The sequence below is a fragment of the Trichosurus vulpecula genome, chromosome 8, assembly GCF_011100635.1.
Source record: "Trichosurus vulpecula isolate mTriVul1 chromosome 8, mTriVul1.pri, whole genome shotgun sequence".
NCBI classification, from domain to species: Eukaryota; Metazoa; Chordata; class Mammalia; order Diprotodontia; family Phalangeridae; genus Trichosurus; species Trichosurus vulpecula.
The window spans coordinates 229,184,483-229,211,915 of NC_050580.1; the positions used below are offsets into that span (position 1 = coordinate 229,184,483).

General features: G+C 36.0%; 2 protein-coding genes across 3 annotated transcripts in view; one reads left to right on the forward strand and one right to left on the reverse strand.

The window, feature by feature from the left end:
- Nucleotides 1–18,127, forward strand: part of KLHDC2 (kelch domain containing 2) — a 55,041-nt gene extending 36,914 nt beyond the window's left edge. The window contains exons 3-13 of the mRNA XM_036735801.1: nt 7,999–8,116; nt 9,467–9,582; nt 9,831–9,912; nt 10,196–10,279; nt 10,877–10,957; nt 11,031–11,089; nt 11,402–11,511; nt 11,955–12,027; nt 17,328–17,415; nt 17,498–17,550; nt 17,745–18,127. Of these exons, the coding sequence (XP_036591696.1) occupies nt 7,999–8,116; nt 9,467–9,582; nt 9,831–9,912; nt 10,196–10,279; nt 10,877–10,957; nt 11,031–11,089; nt 11,402–11,511; nt 11,955–12,027; nt 17,328–17,415; nt 17,498–17,550; nt 17,745–17,868 (988 nt within the window). The 3' untranslated portion in view covers nt 17,869–18,127. The remainder of the gene's footprint in view (nt 1–7,998; nt 8,117–9,466; nt 9,583–9,830; nt 9,913–10,195; nt 10,280–10,876; nt 10,958–11,030; nt 11,090–11,401; nt 11,512–11,954; nt 12,028–17,327; nt 17,416–17,497; nt 17,551–17,744) is intronic.
- A 558-nt stretch (nt 18,128–18,685) lies between these two features.
- Nucleotides 18,686–27,433, reverse strand: part of NEMF (nuclear export mediator factor) — a 58,356-nt gene continuing 49,608 nt past the window's right edge. Inside the window, exons 27-33 of one of the 2 annotated variants that reach the window (XM_036735799.1) lie at nt 24,338–24,415; nt 22,966–23,172; nt 21,122–21,154; nt 19,644–19,744; nt 19,499–19,542; nt 19,327–19,406; nt 18,686–19,179 (exon numbers count right to left, since the gene is read on the reverse strand). In XM_036735799.1, coding sequence (XP_036591694.1) covers nt 19,102–19,179; nt 19,327–19,406; nt 19,499–19,542; nt 19,644–19,744; nt 21,122–21,154; nt 22,966–23,172; nt 24,338–24,415 — 621 coding nt within the window. In that variant the 3' untranslated portion in view covers nt 18,686–19,101. Of the gene's footprint in view, nt 19,180–19,326; nt 19,407–19,498; nt 19,543–19,643; nt 19,745–21,121; nt 21,158–22,965; nt 23,173–24,337; nt 24,416–27,433 lie in introns of both variants that reach the window. The other variant, XM_036735798.1, reaches the window with a different exon arrangement.

Consider the following 27,433-nt stretch of genomic DNA (forward strand, 5'->3'; position numbering starts at 1 on the left):
TGTCCCTCTTGAGTTTTGTATTTGGAGATCAAATTTTCCATTGAGTTCTGGCCTTTTCATCAGGAAGGTCTGGAATTCCCTTATTTCGTTGAATGTCCATCTCCTTGCTTGAAAAATTATGCTTAGTTTTGCTGGGTAGTTGATCCTTGGTTGCAGTCCCAGCTCCTTTGCCCTTCAGAATATCATATTCCAATTTCTCCTGTCTTTTAATGTGGAAGCTGAGAGATCCTGTGTGATCCTGACTGTAGTTCCACGATATTTGAATTGTTTCTTTTTGGCTGCTTGCAGTATTTTCTCCTTGACTTTGTAGTTCTCAAATTTGGCTATGATATTTCTCAGTGTTTTCAGTTTGGGATCTCTTTCAGGGGGTGATTGGTGAATTCTTTCAATGACTATTTTGCCCTCTGGTTCTTGGACCTCTGGGCAGTTGGATTTGATAATTTCTTCAAAGATACTGTCAAGGCTCTTTTTTTCATCATGGATTTCTGGTAGACCAATAACTCTTAAATTGTCTCTCCTGGATGTATTTTCCAGGTCAGTTGTTTTCCCAATCAGATATTTCACATTTTTTCTATTTTTTCATTCTTTACATTTTGTTTTACTACTTCTTGGTGCCTCATAGATTTATTAGCTTCCACTTGTTCAACCCTAATTTTTAATGAGTTAGTGTTTTCATTTTGCTTTTGAGTCTCCTTTTCCAATTGGTTCATTTTGCCTCTCAGGGTATCATTTTCTCTCTCTAGATTCTGAATCTCCGTAGCCATTTCGCCAATCTTTTTTTCCATATTTTCTTTTAGCTCCCTAATTTGGTTTTTAAAATCCTCCTTTAGCTCTTCCAGCAGTGCTTTTTGGGCTGGAGACCAGTTCACATTACCTTTTGAGGTATCAGATGTATCTATAGTGTCATTGCTGTCCTCTTCCATATTGGTATTTTGATCCTGCCTGTCTCCATAAAAAGAATCAATGGTCCTCGGTTTTTTTGTGTTCTTCTTCATGTTGGTTTGCCTTTTCCTGGCTTTACAACAAATTTCTGCCTTTGGGGCTCAGGGCTCTCTGTCCCAGCTTTCTTATTCTGGGGATTGTGAATCTAGAATTATAGCCTTCAGTTTCCTGAGATGTGGGGGAGGGGTCTGGCTCCCTGACGTCTCTTTCCCTAGGGGAGCTGTCCAGCCCTGTTGCTCTTCAGCAATGGTCTCAGGTGTTTGTTGTTTGAGCTGATGTCTGGCACTTCCCCTGGGGGAGCAAGAGTATGTCTGGGCTCCTGGTGTTGACCCCTGCCGGCTCTGCCCCTCTGGGACTAATGAACTTCTACTATTTGACCACTGAAGTCCCATTTCTTTCTCCTCTGTTCCAGCGTTTTGTTTTTTTTTTTCCCGAGGAATTCTCTGGGTGGGGAGGGGAGGGATTAGCGCCATTTACCTTGTCATTATGTCTCCCTGAAGTTCAAGAAGCCGTGTTTTATACCTTTGGGCCGCAAGCCTCAGGAGTTGGTATTTCACGGCTGGTGGCGTTGTGCTGCCTCTCGTTACTTCCACAGATTGCTGTCCTGTGTTGGGAGGCCTGGGGATTTCCGCCGGTTTCGGTGCCCTGCTTTCTCCCAGCCTGTCTCCCACATGGGTTTCCCGGCCGGCTGCTTCCGCTTTGGGCTGGAGCAGCTCTGCACGCCGAGCACTCTCCAAGCCTACAGATTCGTGCCTTCGGTCTTTCAGACTCTCCCGGCTTGGAAATTTGCCCCACTCAGACTGCTTGTGGTTTCTAACTCTCAAATCTGCTCAAATTCACTTCTTTATAGGAATCTGACTGACCTTGTAAGAGAGCTCTGGTAAGATGCGTTTTCATGCAGCCATCTTGGCTCCGCCCCGGAACTCAAAGTTTTAAAAGCAGATCTTCCAAAAAAAAAAGTTTTTGCATGCAACTAGGAAATAAGATACACAGCCAATGGGGCATAAAAATATCTTGTCCTACAAGAAAGTAAGGGAAAAGGGGATGAGGGGGAGTGGGGTGACAGAAGGGAAGGTTGACTAGGGAATGGGGCAATCAAAATATATGCCATCTTGGAGTTGGGGGAGGGTAGAAATGGGGAGAAAATTTGTAATTCAAACTCTTGTGAAAATTAATGCTGAAAACTAAAAATATTAAATAAATAGAAGGTCATAGTAGAAGACAAGACAAGGGGGAAAAAAAGAACAAAAGGGAAAAACCACAAGAAAAAAAGCAACAAAAGGTTAACATAGTATGCTTCCATCTGGGTTCATACCCTATAGTTCTTTCTCTGAATGTGGATAGCATTTTCTATCATAAGTCTTTTGGAATTGTCTTGGATCATTGTATTGCTGAGAAGAGCTAATTCTGTCAATGTTGGTCATTGCACAAATGTTGTTGTTGCTCTGCACAATATTCTCTTGATTCTGTGCTTGCTTTGCTCAGCATCAGTTCATGTATGTATAGGTTTTTCTGAAATCTGCCTGTTCATCATTTCTTTTATTTTTTTTGAGGGGGGAAGGCAGGGCAGTTGGGGTTAAATGACTTGCCCAAGGTCACACAGCTAGACTTGTCAAGTGTCTGAGGCTGGATTTGAACTCAGGTCCTCCTGACTCCTGGGCCGGTGCTCTACTCACTGTGCCACCTCACTGCCCCTCATCATTTCTTTTTAAAAACAAAGTTTATTTTTGTTTTCAACATACATTTTTATAAGATTTTGAATTCTAAATTCCCCCCCTTTTATCCTCCCCAAGAGGACATGCAATCTGATACAGGCTATACATGTACAACCATTAAACATTAGTCATGTTGTGAAAGAAGAATCAGAACAAAAGGGAAAAACCACAAGAAAGAAAGACCAAAAAAGAAGAGAAAATAGTATACTTTGATCTGCATTGAGAATCTGTTCTTTCTCTGGTTGTGGATAGCATTTTCCACCATGAGTCTTGTGGAATTGTCTTAGATCTTTGCTGAGAGGAGCTAAGTGTATCAAAGTCTGTTATCACACAATATTGCTGTTACTGTGTAAATGTTTTCCTGGTTCAATTCACTTAGCATCAGTTTATGCAAGTCTTTTCAGGTTTTTCTGATCATCATTTCTTATGGAACAATAGTATTCCATTACATTCATGTACCACAACTTGTTCAGCCATTCCCCAATTGATGGGCATCCCCTCAATTTCCAGTTCTTGGCCACCACAAAGAGACCTGCTATAAATAATTTTGTACATATGGGTCCTTTGCCCCCCTTTTTTTTGGTGATCTCTTTGGGATATTGACTTAGTAGTGGTATTGCTGGATCAAAGGGGTATGCACAGTTTGGTTGCCTTTTGAGCATAGTTCCAAATTGCTCTCCAGAATGGTTGGATCAGTTCACAACTCCGCAGTTTAACCACATCTTCTCCAATATTTATCATTTTCCCTTTTTGTCATATTAGCCAGTCTGATAGATGTGAGGTGGTACTTCAGAGTTGTTTTAATTAGCATTTCTTAATCAATAGTGATTTAGAGCATTTTTTCATATGATTATAGATAGCTTTAATTTCTTCATCTGAAAACTGCCTGTTCATATCCTTTGACCATTTATCAACTTGTATTCATATAAATTTGACTCACCTCTATATATATTTTAGAAATGAAGCCTTTATCAGAAATATTGGCTGTAAAAATTGTTTCCCAGCTTTCTGCTTGGTTGCATTGGTTTTGTTTGTGCAAAACTTTTTAAATTTGATGTAATCAAAACATCCATTTTTCATTTCATAATGTCCTCTGTCTCGTTTGGTCATAAATTCTTCCCTTCTCCATAGATTGGAAAGGTAAACTATTCCTTGCTCTGCTAATTTGCTCATAGTTTTACCCTTTATGTCTAAATCATTTTGACCTTATCTTGGTATAGGGTGTGAGATGTTGGCAGAAATATGCCTAGTTTCTGCCATACTAGTTTTCCCAGCAGTTTTTGTGAAATAGTGAGTTCTTATCCCAGAAACTGGAGTCTTTGGGCTTATCAAATAGCAGATTACCACAGTCATTTACTAGTGTATTTTGTGTACCTGATCTATTCCATTGATCCACCACTCTTAGCTACTACCAAATAGTTTTAATGATTGCTGCTTTATAATACAATTTTAGATCTGTTGTGGTTATAAAACAAACATATTGACCTTTTTGTTCTTCCAGATGAATTTTAATATTTTTTCTAGCTCTATAAAATAATTTTTTGGTAGTCTGATTGGTATGGCACCAAATAAGAAAACTGTTAGGTGGAATTGTCATTTTTATTTTATTGTCTCAGCCTACCTATGAGTAATTACTATTTCTCCAGTTGTTTAGCTCTGACTTTGTGTGAAGTGTTTTGTAATTATGTTCATATAATTTGGTAGATAGACTCTGCAGTATTTTATATTGTATATAGTTATTTTAAACGGAATTGTTCTATCTCTTGCTGATGGGCTTCATTGAGAATATATAGAAATGCTGATAATTTGTGTAGGTTTGTTTTATAGCCTGCAACTTCGCTAAAGTTGTTAATTATTTCAAGTAGTTTTTTACTTGATTTTCTAAGTATACCACCATATCATCTGCAAAGCGTGATGGTTTGTTTCATCGCATATTCTAATTCCTTCAATCTCTCTTTCTTCTCTTATTGCTGTAGGTAGCATTTCTAGTACAGTATTGTATTGGAAAGTTTTCTAGCTTATCTCCATTACAGATAATGCTTGTTGAAGATACTACTGTTATTTTAAGGAAAGCTACATTGATTCCTATGTTCTCTAGTGTTTTTAAGTAGGAATAGGTGCTGTATTTTGTCAAAGGCTTTTTCTGCATCTGTTGAGATAATCATATGATTTCTGTTGATTTTGTTATTGATATAGTCAGTTATGCTAATAATTTTCCTAATATTGAACCAGACCTGCATTCCTGGCATAAATCCTACCTGGTCATCGTGTATTATCTTGGTGATAAATTACTGTAATCTCTTTGCTAATATTTTAAAAAAAATTTTTACATCAATATTAATTAGGGAAATTAGCCTATAATTCTCCTTTGTTTTGGCTCTTTCTGATTTAGGTATCAGCACCTTATTTGTATCATAAAAAGAATTTGGTAGGACTCCTTTTTCCAAATATCTTATATAGTATTGGAATTAATTATTCTTTAAATGTTTGGTAGAATTCACTTCTAAACCCATCTGGCCCCGGAGATTTTTTCTTATGGAGTTCATTGATGGCTGGTTCAATTTCTTTTTCTAAAATTGTGTTAAATATTGTATTTCCTCTCCTGTTAATCTGGACAATTTATTTTTTTGTAAATATCCATCTACTTCTCTTAGATTTTCAGATTCATTGGCAGTTGGGCAAAATACCTCCTAATTATCCCTTAATTTCCTTTTTCTTGGTGGTGAATTCACCCATGTCATTTTTGAGGCTGGTAATTGGGTTTTCTTTATTTTTTTTAAATCAAATTAACCAAAGGTTTCTCTTAATTTATTATTTTTTTCCTAAAACCAGCTCTTAGTTTTATTAGTTCAATAGTTTTCTTTCGATTTTATTAATCTTTCCTTCGATTTTCAGAATTTCTAATTTGGTATTTAATTGTGGTTTTAAAATTTGTTCTTTTTCTAGCTCTTTTAGTTTTATGCACAATTCATTGATCTCCTTTCTATTCATGTAAGCATTTAGAGGGAGAAAATTTCCCCTAAGAACTGCTTTGGCTGCATCCCATAAGTTTTGGTATCTTATTGTCATTCTCTTTGATGAAACTGATTGTTTCTATGATTTGTTGTCTGACCCACTGTTTCAACAATCCGGCTAGCAGCTGTTGTGGGGGTGGAAGACTAAGCCAAGCCCAACAAGAATGCTACCAGCACTCTGCAAAAGCACAGGTTCTTTTGATCTGCTTAACTAAGGAAAGCTACGTGAAGGGGTTGACAAGCTTACTTTAATTCAGCATACAAATATCATTCACTTAAGTTCAGGGGAAGAGACCAGCACACTGAACTTCAGAGCAAATTACAAACATCAACAGACAGACCAAATACAGATTCATAATTACCAACATCTAGGTTCAGCCCAGCAATTCAGCACAAGGGCTGGCCCAGAGTCACACACGCCACCACTGCTGTGGGTAAGAGCTCCAAAGAAGAGAAGGCCAACCCCTGGTTTTATATCTTTTTCAGTGTCAGGGGTGAGTCACACATGTGACTCACCCATGTGACCTACCCATGTGACCCACCCATGTGACCTAAAATCGTCACAAAGAGGCAACTTAAACCCACGTGGTCTAAGAGCCTCTGATGTCCCAAACCTATCACTCAAACTCATTTGTAAACTAGGCCCTCCCCTGACTTAGCCCCACCTTGGGCCCTACCTTTAGTTACCAGTCCACACCCACATAGGTTTTACACCTAATAGGGGTTTGGGCCTGGGGCTTAGCACCTAGTAAGGCTTAATGAAATACACTGAATTACTCAAAAGAGACAAAAGCCAAACTCTTCAAGGGCACTTGTTGAACTAAGTGCTAAGAGCCCATTTTGCTTAACAACATGCCCACTCATTCTTTAGGCTTAGATTATTTAGTTTCCAATTAGTTTTTAGCCTATTTGTTGGCCATGGCCCTTTATTACATGAAATTTTTATTGTATCATGATCTAAAAAGGATGCATTTAGTATTTCTGTCTGTGACTTGGCACTTGGCCCCCAGCACAGGAAGCTTGGGACACTGCCCCCTGTGACTCAGCAACAGAGCTCAACTTTAAAAGTCATGAAATAAGCTAACAAATGAGTAAGAAACAGAAAAGAACCCTGACCACAGAAGATCAAAACACAAACCCATAAGAGGACAACGTCAAAATGACTATATTAAGACTCACAGTGGGATACGAATTGGTCCCAAGCCCAAAAAATCCTCTTGGAAGAGCTCAGACAGGATCTTAAAAATCAAGTAAGTGAGGTAGAAGAAAAATTGGGAAAAGAAATGAGAGTTATGCAGGAGAATTATGAAAGAAGAGTCAACTGCTTGGAAAAGGAAGCATAAAAATTGACTGAAGAAAGCACCTCCTTAAAAAATAGTCACTGGCTTTCCATGCCGGGGCCTCATGTACTTGCAGCTTGCCCGCTACACTGGTTTTGGCCTGGCCTAGTCTTGCCTGTTGTGTCAGGGTTCCAGAGCTTGCAATTTGCCTTGTGCAGTAGGGCTGGAGGCCTCAGTGCTGGTCTGCTGAGCCAGGATCAAGTGGACTTGGTTGTCAATCTGTGCTGCAGCTAAGAGTCTCCTCCTCACTGTGTTGGGCTGTGCTCCCCTTTTACCCAAGTGAGACAGACCTTTTCTTGAAGTCTTTCTAAGTTTCCTTAAGCTGGAAAATTGTTCCACTCCATCTTTTTGTGGGGAATCCATTTAGAGGCTTCATTTAACATTGTTTCTGAGGGAAACTGGGGAGACCTCAGGCCACTGCCTAGCTTCTTGACCTCAGGCAACTGCCTAGCTTCTTTCTACCATCTTGGCTACTTCCCATAAAGCCCATCTTTTGAAAACCAACTTTCTACTAGTGTTGCTGTATGGCCATGTGACATAAGAGACTAATGGAGAGGCACTTGGTGTGTATGAGCAGGGTGTAGCATATAACCAATGGGGATGTTTAGAAAACATGCATAAAAGATGTCATCCCAGGAAGGGCCAGAGCTGATAAGCATAGCTAGCCAGTGTGACAGGATAGCATCTTAGATTCACTTTTTTTGGTAAACTTATAGAACATGGATAAAGTACACAGGATAGGCAGGCAGAGGTATACTGAAAACTACATTGTTGGAGAGAACTTCTAATTTGATGAGATCTTTTGAGTATGAACTGAACTAGACAGACACTGAAGGTCCCTTTCAACTCTGATCATCTAAGTATTTTTCCCTTACTGTAGGGGTAAAATGTTAGGTTTGAAAAGCTGATGTTTCTAAACTAGTTTCCTGATCTGTCCTATCTTCTTTGGAAAGATAGCTGACATTCAGATTTTTTATTTCTCATTAGGACAAAGAAAAATACTGAAGGTGATGTTCCCCCTTCTATGTCAGGGAGTTGTGCTGTTTGTGTAGATAGAGTGCTGTACTTATTTGGAGGACACCATTCGAGAGGCAATACAAACAAGGTTAGTATTTCCAAGAATTTAAAGTTCATTTATCCTACTTCTAGAAGCAGTAAGTTTGGGGACACCAGATTTTTTAGATTATTCAGGTAAAGTTAAAGGATTTATTACTCTATCACTTTCAAAAATATGTTGGCCAAACATGAAATACTGCCTTTAGTATTTTGGCTGCAAAAACTTGTATTTTCAGCCAACTTTTTTTTAACTAATAACACATTTGTGTGTTATCTATTGGCTGACTTGATATTTCTTTTGAAGGTAGTTTTGTTCCTTATAATTGAATATTAGTATACCACTTATAATAGGGCACTATAATTGATAGCATAAATAGGTCTAAAGCACTAATTTACAAAGCATTTTCTACACAGTCCTGTGAGATAGTAATAACATGATTTTTTTGACACAATTTGGGGAATGTAACAACAGTGTTACTTGCAGCTGCAGCGTAAAGCCAATAACACCAGCACACAGGAGGGCTGCTACCACAGGTTCTTTGATCTGCTCTTCTAAGGAAAGCAATTTTAAGGGGTTAACAACCTTACTTTAATTAAACATACATATGTCATTCACTTGGGGGGAAAAGCCAGCACCCTGAACTTCAGAGAAAACAAACAGAAATTACAAGCAGAAATTATATAAGCAGAACAAATAAACACAAATCAACAGACAGGCTTCTAATTGTCTGATCATAGCAATACATACACAGTTACCAGCGATGGAAGCACCATCATTTGGGTTTTCAAAGCCAGGGGGCTCCTTAATGGCTACCCAGATTCTCATCTGTCCAAATCACACTAACATCACATGAACACTCTTCCAATGAATGAGCACCCAAAGCAAAATGCTAACCTCAGAGTACACTTCTTCAGGATCAGACCACAGAGGGTGTTCATGTGACTCAAACTCATGTAACTTAGGCTTTCTTGTGACTTAAGCAGGTCATCAAAGACTCTTGATTAATCAAAGACCCTTGATTTAAACAAAGGCAGTTGATTACCTTAGTGCTCAGAAGAACTAGAACTCCAAAAGAAAAAAGAGCAAAACAAAAAGTCCCACTTTGTTTGCCATTACAGGAAAAAAAGAAACTAGCAGTGCCAAGGTCAATGAAAGGACAATTGTAGTAGATTGGATAGGATGACAAGGTTACAGAGTTTAAATTTGGTAGTGAATGAGATATCTCTTAAGTGCAAGAGGAAAAAATTTGTTTGAAGCTAGAATGATAGACTTTTGGTAAACTGCATTATAAAATCTAGCTATTCTCTGCTGCAAATCTCAGACTGATAATATTGCTCTACAGTTGTGTTCAATCTCTTCTCCTTCATTTTAATTGCCTAAATAAAATTTCTTCTGCAGTTCTATATGCTGGATTCAAGGTCTACAGACAGAGTGTTACAGTGGGTAAGAGTTGATTGCCAAGGAATTCCCCCATCATCAAAGGACAAACTTGGTGTCTGGGTATATAAAAACAAGTGAGTTGGTAGCATTAGTGTATTTTTTACATACATAACTGGTTTCCCCTTAAATTTATAATGTGTCCTAACTGAATATAAAGTGTTTTACCCTTAAAAACCTAAAAACTTAACATTTTCATCTTAATGAAATAAATAGAAAAAAGATACCTCATCAACTTTTTGATTATGATACAATAAAATGAATCACTAGTGAATAAGCTAGAGTGGTGACAGAGTTTGTAAAATGTCTTATTTTTGTATTACAGGCTAATATTTTTTGGAGGTTATGGATATTTACCTGAAGATAAACAACTGGGAACTTTTGAGTTTGATGAAACATCTTTTTGGGTAAGTGATTTTTAAAATTATTTGACTCAGTATTAATAACTGATTATTGAATTAAACTGAATTATTGATGACATCACCATATATAACCCTTTACTTTCTTCCATTTCTAGTGTGCCTTGTTAATCAATTTATAACTACAGTTATTTATTTAGGCAAAAAATAGTCTCTTCCCTTAAAGGAGCTCATGGTGTATAATTTAATATGGATAAGTGTGGAAACCGTAAGTTGGGAACTGACTGAATATAGCCAAAAGTAGGTCAATTTAAATTTTTATCTTATTTAGAACTCAAGTCATCCCAGGGGATGGAATGATCATGTACATGTTTTGGACACTGAAACTTTTACCTGGAGGCAGCCTATAACTACAGTAAGTTTCTACAGAACAGTGAATTAAAATTAGTCTTTTAATTTTGATCAGTTTTTTTTAAAGCGTAAATATATCTTCTCAGACTAGAAAATGGATTGAAGAAGGATACGAGGTATAATTTTATATTTTTACTTTCTGTTCATATGATGTAATCTATTTTTGACTTGTTAGGAAGAGGGTAAGTGATGTGGTTGATTTTTTTCAAATCTGGTGATCTCCTTCCTGTATATTCATAAGATTTATAGTACCTTGCTATCCAGGTACTACATTCAAAGTGAATTCTTATATAGCTTATTTCTTTGTATTTAGAAAAAAGTAAGCTTTTAAGAATTTTTTATTAGTTCTTTCATTAAACGAAATAGTAAATTGAGATGAACAAATTCCAGTTTACACTAGAGATTTACATTTTATTTAGGCAGTGGTCTAGTCTTCCTGTCCCTTCACATTAGCATTTCTATTGACTGTTTTTATTTGCTAAGCTTCAGATACAATTCTGTTAACATTATTTCCATTCCCAGAAACAACCACTTTCTACTATCAGCTTAGCCTTAAGTTAAAGTGTGTTAGCAGAGCTTTCCTCTGTGATGCTTTTTGTAGGGTAAATCTCCATCTCCTAGAGCTGCCCATGCCTGTGCTACTGTTGGAAACAAAGGCTTTGTATTTGGAGGCAGATATCGAGTGAGTATATCTTTTCCTAAATTTTGGTTTCCTTTTGGATTATTTAAGAGTAACTTTTTTTTTCCTCCCTTAGGACTCCAGGATGAATGATCTCCATTATCTTAATCTGGATACATGGGAATGGAATGAATTGTAGGTAGCAAATAACATTAGAAAAGTCCTTCAAAAGAAAAAACTTTTCAGTGTAGATTCATTCCTTATTAAAGCTCTGTTAGTACATTTTGTTTATTCTTAATTTTACCATAATCACTCATTGAGGCAAACATGATAGGTAGACTTTGTTTTTAAGAACAACCGTACTTAGGGGTTACTAACTAAAGATTTGCAAATGCTGAGTCATGCCAATTTGTAACTCAGTTGTTGAATTCCGTCTTTAAAGGGAAGTGGGAAAAATTAGAACATTGTTGTTATTGCATTGATTACAACTATTTTTTACCTTTTCAGAATTCCACAAGGTCTGTGCCCAGTTGGTCGTTCTTGGCATTCTTTAACACCGGTTTCTCCAGATCATCTTTTTCTCTTTGGAGGGTTTACCACTGATAAACAACCACTAAGTAAGTTGGTTTAATGTCTTTGAGCAGAACATGTGCACTTCCCATAGGAAGAGAGTATGTAAACAAATGTAATTTTAATATCTGTGTTACTCTAGAAAGTCTAAAGAATCATTTCCAAATAGGATTCTCTAACTCCACTTTTAATAGGTTACAATCAATCTTCCTATTCATATTTTCTAATTTTCAGAGGGTCTCAAAGTTATAGATGGGATGGGATTTAGTTAGCTGTCAGTTCCAATGAAAGTAAAAGAAAAACCCAACTCATATCTGTTTCTACTTTCTCTACATTACACTGTCCTACTTATATACAAGTAATACGTTTTTGGAAATGAGCTTCAAACCTTTTCCTTTTGGTAAAAGTAAAAAGTACAGTTTAACATCACTTCCACATAAAACAAAATAATATGCTTAAGGGTCTTTTTTCTTTGGCTCTGTGTTATCAGGTGATGCCTGGACTTATTGGATCAATAAGAATGAATGGATACAGTTTAAACACAGCTATGCTGAAAAACCAAGGTATAAGCAAACAAAAATGATTCATCAGCTCTATGCTGAACAAATAATTTGTGTGTGCATAAGTGACTTCTTTGTGTAACAGAAAAAGGGGAGAATAAAGGACAACTAAGAAGTTGTAACCTGGATGTCTCAAGTTGGTGATTTAAGAAATAGGAAAGTAGGGAGGAAGGGAAAATTTTTAGTTCTGTTTTGGACATTTTAAGTTTGAAAAGCTGACAGAATCAGAAATGCTGAACAATCACTTAGAGAATGGACTTTAAGAGATTAGGGCTGGGTATCTAAGGTCTGGGAGATATGTAGAAAAGATTTCATCAGTTAAATCACTAAAGAAGGGAATAGGAAGAACTCACTAAAGAAGGGAATAAAGAAGGCGGCTCAGAATAGAGTTAGGGAGGACAGCATTTTTAGGAAGTGGTAACTGGACAATAAACTGGTGGAGAAAACTGAGGAAGGGGGCAGTTTGGTAGCACCCTGGAGTCAGGAGAACCGGAGTTAAAATCCGGCCTCATACACTTACTAGCTGTATGACTTAGCAAGTCACTTAACTCTGATTTCCTCAGAAAGAAAAAGAAAATTGAGTAAGGGCTAGACAGGTAGGAAAACCCAAAGAAAGCAACATAAGGTAAGGGACAAGGAAGAATAACCAGGAAGGGGGAATGTCAGCAGTTTCTAAAGTTATTGAGAGATATGAATGTAATGGAATACTCTTGTGCAATAAGAAACGAGGAGCAGATGGACTTCATTACAACTTACATGAACTGATGCTGAGTGAGGGGTGCAGAACCAGGAGATCATTACACATGATTACAGATCATGTGTAATGATCGTTTAATGAAAGATGGTATCTGTAAGGACTAACTTTGATAGACTTGACTCCTCATCAGTGCAAGGTTCAAAGACAGCTCCAAAAGACTTATGATGGAAAAAGCTATGCACATCCTGAGAATTATCTGAATGCAGATTGAGGAAAACTTTTTGCTTTCTTTTTTTTCCTTCTTTTTTGGTTTAATTTCTCCTTTCTCATGATTCATTCCATTGGTTATAATTCTTCCTTACAACTGGACTATTATGTAAATAAGCTCAGTGTGAAGGTATATGTACAACCTACATTGGATTACATGCTGTCTTGGGGGGGAAGGAGGAGAAGAGGAAGGGAGAGGAAAATTTGGAACGCAAAATATTGTGGAAATGTTATGAACTAAAAATAAAAAAAATTATTAATTAAAAAATTAATGTTGTAGAGAGATTAAGGAAGATTAGAACTGAGATAAAGCCATCAGACTTAATCTAGAAATTAAGATGATAACATTTGAGATAAGACTTTTGGAGATAGAGTGGGAGACAGAGTGGGGAACGAAAAGGAAGAGAAATGTGGAACAATAGCTTGAAGGAATGTTAGAGTAGAGTAAATGTTAATGATTGAACTTGAAAGAGTATGGTAAACAGGTGTTAAGTTGATCAGGTCTGTGAGGATTTTTCTAGCATTCTGGTCTCATCATTCAAAAAGCCATTATTAAGTACCTTCTTTGTGCCTGGCACAAAGAAGTAGATTCAAGTATTAGAAATAGACCATTGTGGAACCACCCTTATGTATGGAAGTAGAGATCACTGTTAGGCAGTGTTCATATCTCTGTTCCCTTATATACACAGGAAATTAATGCTAAAGTCCACATGATTTTAAAGGCACTTCTAAATTGATTTTCACATTATTAAAGAGAGGAACATCCCAAAAGAATATAAGAGCTCAGAATATTATTATGCCAAAAAAGATAATGGAGAAAACATCAATATCAGCCTATAACCTCATCTCTATTAGTTCTTGTGTTCATTGGTTTACAAATTCTTTGTTGCTTATAAAAGCATTTTAGGTAGATGACCTCTGTCCAAGTTCCTTTGAGTTTCAAAATCTATACTCCAAATGCAGCCTTCTGTCTTCCAAAATGGTGCCATTCACGTATATGTCAAGTTTAATGATCACATGTACATCAGAGAAGCCACTTTCATGGATGATGTCCTGTATAAAATTCAAATGGAACCATATTTGCAAGACACCAGAAAAATACATTCTTACCAATCTAATTAGATGGACTCTTTCTGGTCTGGAGTTTGTCATGTCTGCATTTTTTTTCCTTCCTTTTTTCTTCCTGTGTGGCATTCTTTCGCTCTAACTTTTTTACAATTAGGCGGTTTCCTCTCATCCACTTGAGATGCATTTTTCCCCCATTGAAACCTCACTTCCATTCCTTTCAGGAATACTAACCCACTAACCTTAAGTGTTCCACAGGGCTCTCTGCTCTTTAGTCAGTCAAAGCATTTATGAAGCATAGTGCCTTGTGCTGGGAATACCCAGAGAGGCAAAAGACAGTCCCTGCCCTAAATGAGGTCACAATCTAATGGGGGAGGCAACTTGCCAACAACTAGGTTTAAACAAGATACAGACAGGCACTGTAAGAGAGCCTGGAAAGGTTTCCTGTAAAAACTGAGATTTTACCTGAGACACAGTAGAAGCCAGGAGACAGAGATAAGGAGAGAGAGCATTCCATACATGGGACGTAGCTAGTGAAAATGGCAGAAGTTGAGAGATGAAATGTCTTGTTCAGAAAATAAGAAGGTGGCCAGTATCACTGGATACAAGCTAGTATAGGGAAGTGTTTAGGGAGGCAAAATGCTAACTTCATTCTTCCACCTTGGTTTGGCCCCCTACAATCCCTTTACTAAGTATTTACTTATCTAGTCTTTTTTGCTCTGCTAATTACTTACTTTTCCTTCTTATTGAATCAGGTTCTTCCTCTTTAATTATCCTTGATCTTACCCCTTCACCTATCTCTCACAAAAAATTTTTGTTTGTTTTTGTTTTTTTAGGCAGGGCAGTTGGTTAAATGACTTGCCCAAGGTCACTCTCTCACAAAATCTTAAAGTAGACTCTGGACCTAGAAATTATCCTTCAGATTTTCCTCAGTTTTGTACTTCCTACATTTACAGAGAGAAGTCATTGTATGTCTTCAAATGAGTGATTTTATTGCACAAAATTGACTAGTTTCTGAATTAGGTGAGCATCTAAGAAAAATGACCTAAGGAAATAGCAATAAAATGATGGACAACTATGAAATGTGTGGAGAGTATTCTGGTGAGTTGGGAAGAAAGCCTTTATATATGTATTAAATGTCTTTTGGTCTTAATGCCTAATGTTTTAGAAAAATCCATTTGACTTACACTATTTAACGTTACATAAATTACCAACTTTGAATAGAGTAGTATCATTATGTCTTTTGGAGTCAGGACTAAGTTCAAGTTCTACCTCTGAGACACAGGCATTGGTATATGTGGTTCTTTCACAGGCTCTATCCCTCCCCTCAGAATAGTATGGTATCATTTCTGTGGCTAGTTAATAACTCTGCATTCTAAATAGCTTCTGAGGGAACAGGTGTAGTTCTAACTTTCTTCCTGTTGGAATAATTCATTTTTTTCTAGAAAAGTAACTTGAAATGCTCATCATTCTTTGTTCTGCAGTGTTTTCCTTCCTATTAGTAGGTTTTTTTTTTAAAAATACTACAATACACATTTATAATGAACTTCATCCATCAATTGTTTGGGATAGTAGATTGTATTAATTAACTATTCAGCAAGGCCAGGTTATTACAGATATGACACTAGATCCATGATATGATATTAAGCTTTTATATCCAGTTCTATTAATTGGCTGTGTCACTTTGAGCAAGTGAAAAACTGAATGTTTCCTTATATGTAAAATGGGGATATTCTGTAAAATGACTGGAGTAGTTAGCTAAAGATAATCCTTTTCTAAATTTGAATATACCTCATTTAGAATGTTAACAAAACCAAGAAGGTAGGCATATTAAGAAATCATCTATTATAATTAAAAATCCTTTGAAGTTTTAAATAGCAGGCATTAGGAATTCACAGGACCTATTACTGGATTCTGGAAATAGTTGAGCCCATATCTCAGTCTTCAATAGAGTACCCTTCTCCAACTCCTACTCTTCCTCTTCTTCCCTAAAGTTGCTTAAATAATCACTTTATATAAACTTTTACTACCTTAGAAAGGTGAGAGCTTGAAATGGATCTTTTTACATAAATAAATCTCATAATTATGAGCATTAAACATTATGTCTTGAAGGGAGAAATTAAATTCATAAATTGCCCACATATAATAAATTATCCTCAGGTAGGATTTGAATTTTGGTCCACTATTTTTTTTTCTGCTTCTCTAAGGTTAATGTCCTTATTTGCCTAGGTAAGTAGTGGTGGTATAATTCAGAATCTGAAAAAAAATACACTAATAGAAAACATAGGTTCCAGTAAGATGGCATTTTTCTTTTGAAAGGTTTTTTTTCTAAAATTTCAAATGTCATCCACAATTCATTCTATTCCCATGTGTGGAGATTAAAATATATTTTTTCTGTGTTCACATGAAACTTTATAAACATTTTCTTAGACATTGTGAGGTGCTGGGGATACAAGGACAAAGAACTGTATCTCCCTTGAGGTAGCTTTTAATCTGCACTTGAACTGAACCTTGAAGCTAGGAGATGTAAGGAAGAAAAGGAGGGTACAGTATTCTAGGCTTAGGGGACAGTTCATAAAGAGATGTAATGTGGAGTTCAGAAAACATTAGTTTGTTTGGAAGACAGAATGGGTGATATGAAATGTATATAAGGATAAGTGGAAACTTTGTAGATGGCTTTTATACATCAGGCTAAGGAGTTTTTAAGGTACATTTTCCAATAGAAGACTGACATGGATTGTCCTATGCCTTAAGATTATTTTCAGTTGTGTAGAGAAGCCCCCACCTCTAAAAGAAGGTGTTTATTGCAACGGTGTAGAAGCATTCATAAAGAAAGATCTGGAAATAGAACTGCCAAAAATTGGCAACAGGAGTCGTATTTCAGATAGATAAAGAGATAGTCTGAATGTATCCATTTGGTTAGTATCTTAGGTAAAATTTATTTTTTTATGTATGTATTATATATACCTAAGATACTACTAACCAGATGGATACCATTCAGGCTCTCTCTGACACCAAAATATAGAAAGGGGAAAAATTGGTCACCTAGGTTATGTAATATAATATAGAGATGTGTATCTTTATAATGGACTGATTTTTAAAAAAATTTTATCCTCTGGTTTTGGTGTGATATAAATACAGCTGTGAGGAGGGGGAAGCTTTCTTCTTCACCTTCCCTACTCAACAATATAGTGGGGAGGAGGTAGAAAGTCCACTAATCTGTAGAAGGTAAGGTATTTGTTTTTTTAACTTGAAATTTTTTGTTACTATGCAGGTTATGGCATACAGCTTGTGCAAGTGATGAAGGAGAAGTGATTGTTTTTGGTGGATGCGCTAACAACTTACTTGCCCAGCACAAAGCAGTAAGTATAGTTTTATTTTTTAAAGATGACTTTTTAGTTCTGAATTTTATTGACTAAAAAAATTTTTTTTAATCTCTTGTAGGCTCACAGTAATGAAATACTTGTGTTTTCAGTACAACCAAAATCTCTTGTAAGGTAAGCTGATTAATGGAGGAAAAATGCTGTTTTTAATTAGTTAACTTGTTAATTTCTTGTAAATCATGAGGGAGGGTGCTAACAACAAGCATCACTTAAAAACTATAGTTTTTTTCTATCTCTCTCCTTAATTCCTTCTTTATAATTTATTAAAACTCAAAGTGCCTAAACAATGTTTTTTTTCTCCTTTTCAGGCTAAGCCTAGAAGCAGTCATTTGCTTTAAAGACTTATTAGCCAGCTCATGGAACTGCCTTCCAAAGCACTTACTTCACAGTGTGACTCAGAGGTTTGGTAGTAACAATACATCTGGATCATAAAATTCTCTACAGGTCATGCCTCCAATAAATCTTGCATGGACAAGCAAAATTCTAAAAGGTGTAATTAATTTCACAAAGTGTGGCATTATCTGTAAGCTGTGTTGTTGTAAGCTTTTTTGGCTTAAATTTGCATGTGAATGGCCTAGAGAACTTATTTTTGTGTCTGAAGATATTTGCAATAAATGTATTTAATGCAAGTGATTTTCTTCTATTAGAGCAAATAGAAATAAACATGCTGGACAAAAAAGTCCAAGAATAATTATCACATTCTTATTTAATACTCTGAATAGGGCATACACTTTCATCTCACACTATTGGGGAAGCTTACAACTAGAGAAAAGGTAAAATAATTTAGTTGAAATTTAACTTTCCATGGTCATGGGATTTTGACATCATTCACAAATGGAGAAGGGAAATGGTACAATATGAACACTCAGTTAGTAACACAATCATATCATAATTCTCCTGAGAGTGTTTCTTGGGTATGACCAAGTTGCAGAAGAAACTATAGAGATTTTTACATAAATTTCTAATGAAATCCTCTCTCCCCTCCCTTTCCCACATGTATCACTTTCTTTTACTAAGAACTGAGTATACTAATTTATTTCCTTCTGGCCTGAACAAAGGAATCCCAAAAGGTTGGAAATGTTATGTCTAATTCTGGGATGGGAGCAAAGACAGTTTTAGTAATTGTAATTCCTGAGTAGTACAAATACCAGTATGCTGTAGATACCTTAGCTTGATACAGACCAATGGATGTGGGTGGCACAGGGTATTTGGGGGCTGGGGGCAGGTGAGGGCAGAAAGAACAACTGAATCACATTCAATCATTTTTTTATAAACACATTCATAACAGGAATTCCAGAAATGAGTGGAGAAGGGAAACCTGCATATGGATACCCAGTTACAATACAAATTAACTGGTTATTAACATTAGGAGAAAAACTGATCCAGGAACATTTGTTTCAGGTCTGCAGCATATGTATTATCTCAGTATTTCAACATGAAATGAAGGTTCACTTGTGACCTAAATTTCACGTTAATTTAGGTGAATTAGGTACATATATAGTGCTGTACAAAACTTACATAAACTTACAATTAAGATACTGTGGTTTTTTTTTTTTCCGTTTGAAATGGGGAAAAAGTTATTTTGTAGAATGCATAGTATGGCCTATTTACCTAAGACACTTTGAGCATTTGAGTACCTTTCAAAATACGTTATTATTTTGTCTGTTATTTCTTCTTTGCATTAAGCAGATTAGGAGCAGATACCTTCACTTTTCCAGGAATATTTCTTGATAAATCAGTGTCCTAAAAAATACAAACATGTTGAGTACCTTCATGTTTTCCAAGTTATAGACATTAAACATATTTGTAACCACTATTTTAACTCTGACTTGACTGTATCAAAGCCAGAGGCTTATATCAGAGGTCCAAAGACTATGAAAGAAAATTTACCTTTACACTACGAAATAAATCTTTTTCTCTTGCTGTTGCTTCTTTTGAATGCATAAAAATATTCAAGGCAGTTTTAGCAGCTAAAAGGAGAAAAGAAAATGTTGAACTGTTTTCCATTCATTCACCATATTATTTAAAATTATAACTTAAAAGAATTAGAGGACAATAATACCTTTTCCTTTTTTCTGGACTCCAGGAGTAAGTTTCACTTTGTACCTTTAAAAAGAAATTGTACTTATCACTAAATTACGAAGCAATTAATGAGACATACTTTTCTTTTTATTGTTGTTGACTTGAACAGCCTAATGGTGACTTACTTATAGTTGGTCATGGTGGTATAAGGGGCACATACTGGTATAGCAAAAAGCAAAACATCTTCAGAATGGGGTTGTCCTGTCAAAGAATCCAGCAGGTTCTCCTAGAAAGCAAAAACTATTCTGAAATGGCACTTTTCATATTAGAAAAAGAAAATTAAAATACAGCATACTTTGCTAATGTGTCGATTTGACTTCCCTGACTGCTTGTTATAAGGAAAATACTGGGGAGAGGGAGAGTCATGGGAAATATCAATGATGCTAAAAAAGAAAAGTGTATTAATAAAACATCTAAAGAGAAAAACTTTTGTAAGCCTTAAGAAAACCACTCAGTAACTATCATGACTATGTCTACAAAAAGAAAAAAAGGTTTATATATTCATGGCAGCTCTCTCTGTCATAGCAAAGAATTGAAAATAGATGAGGTGCCCATCAACTGAGGGGCTGAACAAGTTATGTTATATGAAGGCGATAGAAATGTGCTGTAAGGAAATAATGAAGGGGATACTTTCAGAGAAGCTTGCAAAGATTTCTATAAACCGATGCAAAAGTGAAGTGAGCAGAACCAGGAGAATAATTTATACAATCACAACATTGCAAAGATAAATAACTCTCAAAGACTTAGCAATTCTGATCAATGCAATGACCAATCACAGTTTCAAAGAATTCATAATGAAACTGCTACACACCTCCAGATAAGTGACAGGATGAACTTAGAGTGCAGATTAAGAGAGGGGTGTATGTGTGTGTAGAAACATGGCTAATGTGGAAATTTATTTTGTGTGTCTATATGTGTTTGTAATGGGTTTTGTTTTTCTTGCTTTCTCAATGGGAGGGTAGGAATTTGGAACTGAAACTAAAACTGAATTTTTTTTAAAAAAGTCCTCTCTAATTAGCACTGAAGACTCCCATTAATTAACGAAGAGTTAGTTTCCACCTTATGTCTCCAGAGATGTGTTTAATTGCAATAATATATGGAGAAGCATTGAGGGAGTGAGGACAGTCCTAATTAAAGAGAATTATTTTATCATACCTCTTGTCTTCTTAAAATATACAAGATCTTGAAAAGGCAAAATAACAGGTTAATATAAGAACGGCTGGCTTATTTGCACTCCTTTTTTACTTGGAGTCCTCTTTTACTGTAGCCTATTAACTACAATGATGACTAGAAAAAGATTTAAATCTGCTTCATGAGCAGCTGAGTACTAGCTAAGGAATAGCATTAGAGTCTGTGGGGTCCAGGAAACTTGGTTATAGATTTCCTAATTCTAAGTATTTCTGTTCTTAGGGCCCTGCCCACTTGTTCAAGTTGATTCATTTACTGTTAAGGAATAAGGAAACCTAGGGCAAATGGCTCTGTGTAGCACCAAAGATGGAATTAAATTGGCTGATATTTATGCTGAATCTTTTAGGAAACAGAGATGACACAGTGCTGTAAGAACCCCTATTTGTGTCGCACCCCCCACCCAATAAAATCATACCTCATTTTCTTGTTGGTCTATATCTTGTTCTTCCTGCTCCAAACATGTAAATAAAACAAGATTATAGTTAGTATAAAACCCTTGTAGTCCATGCCAAAGACCATATAACAGCCAAGACAGTGTGATTAATCAGGCTGTTACTACCTGACCCTTGTAGAGAAATACAGGTTTATATTCAGCAGTGATCTGAAAGCAATGAATTTAAGTGTTAATGGTATAAAATTTGGACCTGGCATTTTAAATTTATTTTTCAGAGTAATACCACTCGAATGGAGAGATTAAAACAAAGGAGGCATTGCTCTCTGAAAGGTTTGGAAAAAAAAATAGTGATTTAAGACAGACCCATACTGTCTGGGAAGTTTTTAGTGTTCTTAATCACCAAAGGTATAATGAATAACAAAATACGCATTAAAGGAAACAAATTTGGGAAAGACCTGAGGATCAATATAGAAGTCTTATCAATGACTACTGCCTCCAGGAAAATTTTCTGATGACATACATTCTCCAAATTAATCGGATTATCTTTTCTAATAATGCACATGAGAGGATTCTTATATTTGAAAAAATTTTCTTCACAAGATACTCTATCCCTAAATATTGGATGGCTATCATTTATAGACCTCAACGAAACTGATTCAAGCCAAGAGAATAATGTAGAATATCAGAATACAATAGTCAAAAATACTGGTTTTATTACCACCAAAGAACATTAAAAAATAAGAAAGGCTACATCTAGGAAACTTTACTCAACTGGGAACATGGTGGTTGATGAGCTATATTTAATTTGCCACAAAGAACAATGATTCCCAATTTAAATTCTGTACTGAATTCACAAGAATCAATTACAAACTTCTTTGTTCAAAGACATTTTCAAGAGTCAGAAATTTAATGTGCAAAATTGAAATTTTTTGTAAAGTAAATTATTATATAGGTTAGTTTTTCAGAGTACTTAGAATATAGCTGGGCCACCTTTAATGTAGCAACCCTTTCTACATAAAGATCAGAAAGTAAATTTTTTTCCCGTGACTTCTTTTGAGCCAATGTCAAATTACTATTTTGCTTTGATCGCATCCACATTCATTTCAAAAATACTTTATAGTCAGTTTTCACTAAAACATCATCTAATTAAAAATATCAGAAATAAAAATTTATGATTTTTAGAGTGATTTTTACAAGATGAAAGACATTCATCTCAGTGCAACTAATGCTGATGAGGTATGCCTATGAGCAAACAAGGCCTCCTTCAACATCTGCCAATGTATTCTTGTTTGTACCTCAAGCCTGACACCAAGCATGAAAGAAAAATGCACATATATCTCATCAAGAGGCAAGGCACAGCAGCCATTTCAGGTTAAATAAGATAATGAACTTAGTTTTGCATTTCTTTCAGTGTTGTAGAGGTTATGCTAGCCACAATTTTGTTGTTTGGACTTGTAATTTTACTGTGAATTCCCAGTGAGGAGACTCTCTCTACCAAACCCAACTGATAACCATTCTGAAATTTGTAACCTTAAAAGATGCCAGGGCCATGAATACTAAAATTAAGTTGTCTTGCCCAGGGTCACACAGCCAGGATATGTCAGAGGCCAGATTTGAACTTGGTGGGTATCATCACTGACTCCCAGGCTGGCTCCATATCCCCTATGCCATGTTAAGACTTTATGTTAAGCATAAAGTAGTTAAGACTGCCATGTGATATTTTTATTATTTAATTAATTTTAAAATGTGAGCAAATATGCTTTTAGGAAAGAGCACTGAGTAAGGTGGCTTTTTAATTTCAGATGTCAGTAGTACTATTATATAAAAAGCTACAGTCATTTATTTCTAAAGATGAGAAAATTTACCTTCTCATCTGGCTGATCGTCCATGGCAAGTTCTTGCAATTCATGAGTTACAGCTTCAAGAACAGTAGTTTCTTTCTTAATTCTGTCACCAATCCTCAGTTCACCACTGAATTTCTGGGGTTGTTTCTTCACTGTCTCTTCTTTTGTTTTCCCTGTTTTTCCTTTCTTCCCTTTCTTCCCTTTTTCTTCTTTGCTTGAACCTGCAGACTTTATTTCACAGTATCACAAAATCTAAGAACTAGAAAGGACCACAGAGGCTACAAAGCCCATTCCAAACCTGACAATAAATCCTTTCTAGAATATCCCATATCTCCAATAAGAAGCAACCAACTACCCCACCTCCTGAAATAGTCTGTCACATTTTTGTACAGCTTTTAACAGCCAGCAAGTTTTTCCTTATATCAAGTACATATTTAACTCTGCAACTTTCACCCACTGCTCCTAGTCTTTCCCTTTCAAAAAAAAAAAATTCTCCTTTAGAATTGTCTGATTTGATGCACTGTGAAGAAAGCAGAGCCAAAATAACAACATACACAAAATTGTTACACCTAGAGTAAGAAGGGAAATGAGATAAAAAATCTTTGCAACAAATTTCTCTGATAAAGGATTGGTATCTAAAATACATAAACAATGAACAAACACATGCACACGCCTCACCAATAGGCAATAGATAAATGATCAGAGGATATGAACAAACAATTCTCAAAAGACAAATGCAAAAATATTAACAGTCACATGAAAGAATGCTCCAAATCACTAATAATAAGAGAAATGCAAATCAAAACAATCCTGAGGTTTTTACCTCATGTCCTGCAAACTGGCAAAGATGATGACAGAGCAATAGGCTCCTTGTATATTTATAAGAATTACACGGTATTGGCAGAAATTTAAACTGCACTCTGCAGGTCATAGTAAAATGCTCCCTGTTCTCCATACTTGGTGGAAGCACACTCTATACCTCTTGGTTTTCTTTTCAGTAGTTTTTATGGCTAACTACCGTAGGAAGCTACCTGTAAGACTTGAGACTTGAGATATAAACATAACAAGATATACCCACCTCCATCTTGCACTGGTCTTCAGGTACTTACTCCTATTTCCCTAAGACTTTAAGCTGTTGGTCCCCATTTTGGGGGATGAGGGTTAATTTATTTAGATGACAAAGGCACACAAGACACAAAGATAGAAGACAAATGCACACGCAACACAACTATCCAATGAAATTTTACACCCTTTTAGAAACTTTACCTTTGCTCTTTACAACCTTTCCTGTATTCCCAAGAATGTTAGCATCTTTATCCCCAAAGAAAAATGTTACTTTGTGTCATCTATTGATAAGAAGCAAAAGATGGAAATGGTTTCACGAATAACTTACACCAAGGAGCTTCATGATAAGTTCACGATCTTCTTCATCTTGGTCTTTATATTTTTCCTTCATTTTTTTAATTTTACTCTATGGAGTCAAAATATTGTTATGAGAAATCCAAAAGTAAAAGAAAACTCAATAATTAGGGAGGGCATTTTCCATCCATCCATCCATCCATCCCTTCATTCATTCATCAAATATACATGCCATGATAACAGATGTTGTGGGGGACAAAACAATGAATATAAAACAATCTTTGCACTCAACATGCACTCTTTACCTCTCTCTTGTCCTACCTCAACACCAAGTGTCTACTTGACATCTCAAACTGGATGTCTCATAGACCATGTCAAACTCAACATGTCCAAAATAGAAACTCATTATCTTTCTCCCAAACTCCTCTCTTCTAGATAGCTGGGTGGTACAGTGAACAGAGTGCTGGGCCTAGAGTCAGGAAGACATGAGTTCAAATCCAGACTCAGACACTTACTAGCTATGTGACCCTGGCCAAATCACTTAACTCTTGGTTGCCTCAATTTCCTCAACTTTAAAATGGGGATAATAAAGGCACCTACATCACAGGGTTATGGTGAGGATAAAATCAAGTAACATTTGTTAAGCCCCTAGCACAGTGCCCGGCACAAAGGTATTTAGTAAATAAATGTGTGTTTTGTTTCTTTCCTTCCTTCCTCTCATCTTTACTCCCTCCCTCCCTTCTGTCCTTATCACTGCTGAGGACAGCACCATCCTCTCACTTATCTAAGTTTGCAACCATAGTGTCAGCCTCAACTCCTCACTCATAGCCAGACATCCAATCATTTGCTAAGTATTCTCATCTCTACCTTCACAATATCTTTCTCATCTACATTCACACAGATACCACCTTGCTGTAGGTCCTCGTAATCTCACATTTGGACCACTGTAACAATATTCTGTTTGCTCTCCGGGCCTCAAATCTCTCCCTACTCCAGTCTGTCCTCAGCTGCTAAAGTGATCTTTCTGAAGACAGGGGTAACCATATGACATTGATTATGAGGCTATTACAATCGTTCAGGCAAAGCATAATGGGGACAAAAGTAGGGGGTGGCAATGGGAATAGATAAGGGATTGATGTAAGTTACTGTGGAAGTAGAACTGATAAGACTTAAGGTGGGAGTTTCTGAAGATGGACAAAGAACAAAGAATAGATGGGCATTGCTCTGAGATTTCAAATCTAAATGGCTGGAAGAGTGGGCTTTGATTTTTTTTTTTTTACTAACCAATCTGGAGAAATGAGGAAGGGAAATTGATTTAGAGAGGAAAAAGTTTTGGTTATGGTGGAATTATCTTGATTTCAAGAAAGAGTAAGGACTGGACACAAAGACTTTTTTAAAAGTTAACTATGTAAGAGTAATACATGTTTTTATGGGATAAGGTTACCAGGAGTGTAGGATACATAGAAAAATAAAGAAAAAAAGAATGTACATAGAATTTTGATGAGGACGTATCTAGATGGACCAATGGATAGAACCTTGGGCTTGGAGTTGGGAAGACAATAGTCAGATTTGTCCTCAAATACTCTGTGTGACACTGGGCAAATTCCTTGACCTATACTTGTCTCAGCTTCCTCATTTGTAAAATAGGAATTGTAATAGCATCTGCCTTGTGGGATTGTTATAAGGATGAAATGAGATAATATTTATAAAGTATTTTTCTAGCTATTACTACTATTAATTAGGGCTACAGAAATGACCAATTTGCTGAATTAAATATAGTCATTAAATTTAGTTGGTTGTAATGATGGTCAACATTGGTTTTCAAAAAATTTACTGAAAAATAATTTTTTTTAACAGTTTATCAATAAAAGTAATAGCTAACATTTTAAGGTCTGCTAGGCCAGTTAACATGTTAACTCATTTGATCCTCACAACAGCCCTATGGGGTAAGTGCTACTTTTATCTCCATTTAATATATGAGAAAACTAGAGTTTGGAGTGAGTTTCTCAGAGTTACACGATTGTTAGAGATAGAATTCAAACTCGAGTCTTCTTGACTTCCAAGTCCTATACTCTATCTACTATACTGCCTAGTGAAGAAGGAAAATGCAAGAATTTAACTTTGGGGAATGTCTGTAGTTGATGGGTAGGAGGAGAAAAAGAAGCTAGAAAAGGAGAAAGAAAGGTCAGAAGAACAGAACTAGAAACTCACAGAACTTTAGAGGTCAACTGTCCAACTTTCTTACTCTATAGAAAAAGAACCTTGAAGCCCAGAAAAACGTAATTTGCCCAAGATTACATAGCTAATTACTATCAGTAGAACTGGGACTTCAGGCTTCCGGTTCAGTGAATTTTCCACTGTGCCAAGCAGCCTCCTAGCATAGAATATAGCAGGTTATGGAAGAAGAAAGTTTTCAAAGAGAGATTGATAAAGTGTCAGATGTTACAAAGAAATCATGAAGTATAAAGACTGAGAAAAGGATTTTAAATTTTGTACTTAGAAAACCATTTGTAAATTTCAAGATGACAATTTCACCTGAATAATAGAAAAAAGGCTGACTGCAAGAAATCAGAGGATAACAAAAAAGTAGAGACAATGAGTTTAAATTACTCTTTTGAGAAGCTTGTAGCAAAAGACAGGACAGCAGGAACAGAAGTTAGTAAATTATTATGGGCTCTGAACAAATTCCTTTAGACTGATGATCTTTCATAGGGTACAAGGTCTGAAGTCAGGAAGACTGAGTACGAATCTGTTCTCAGACACTTATTAGGTATGTGAGTCTGGTTAAGTCAATCTCTGTTTGCCCGTTTCCTCATCTGTGAAATGGGGACAATAATAGCATCTACCATCCAGGGTTGAGGTGAGAATAAAAGAAGATAAAAATCTTAAAGCACTTAGCACAGTGCTAGGCACATAGTAAGCACTATGTAAATGTTAGCTATTAATATTATTATATTATGATAAGTTAAAGTGTCATGCTAAGAATTAAAAAAAAAAACCTCACAAAACTTCCAAGCTAAAGTTAACAAAAGGCATTAAGACAGACGGGGACAAACCATTTAAATTCTCTGGGCCTCAATTTACTCAAAAAATACTTAGATTTGATGTCTTAGATCCCTCCTACCTCTAA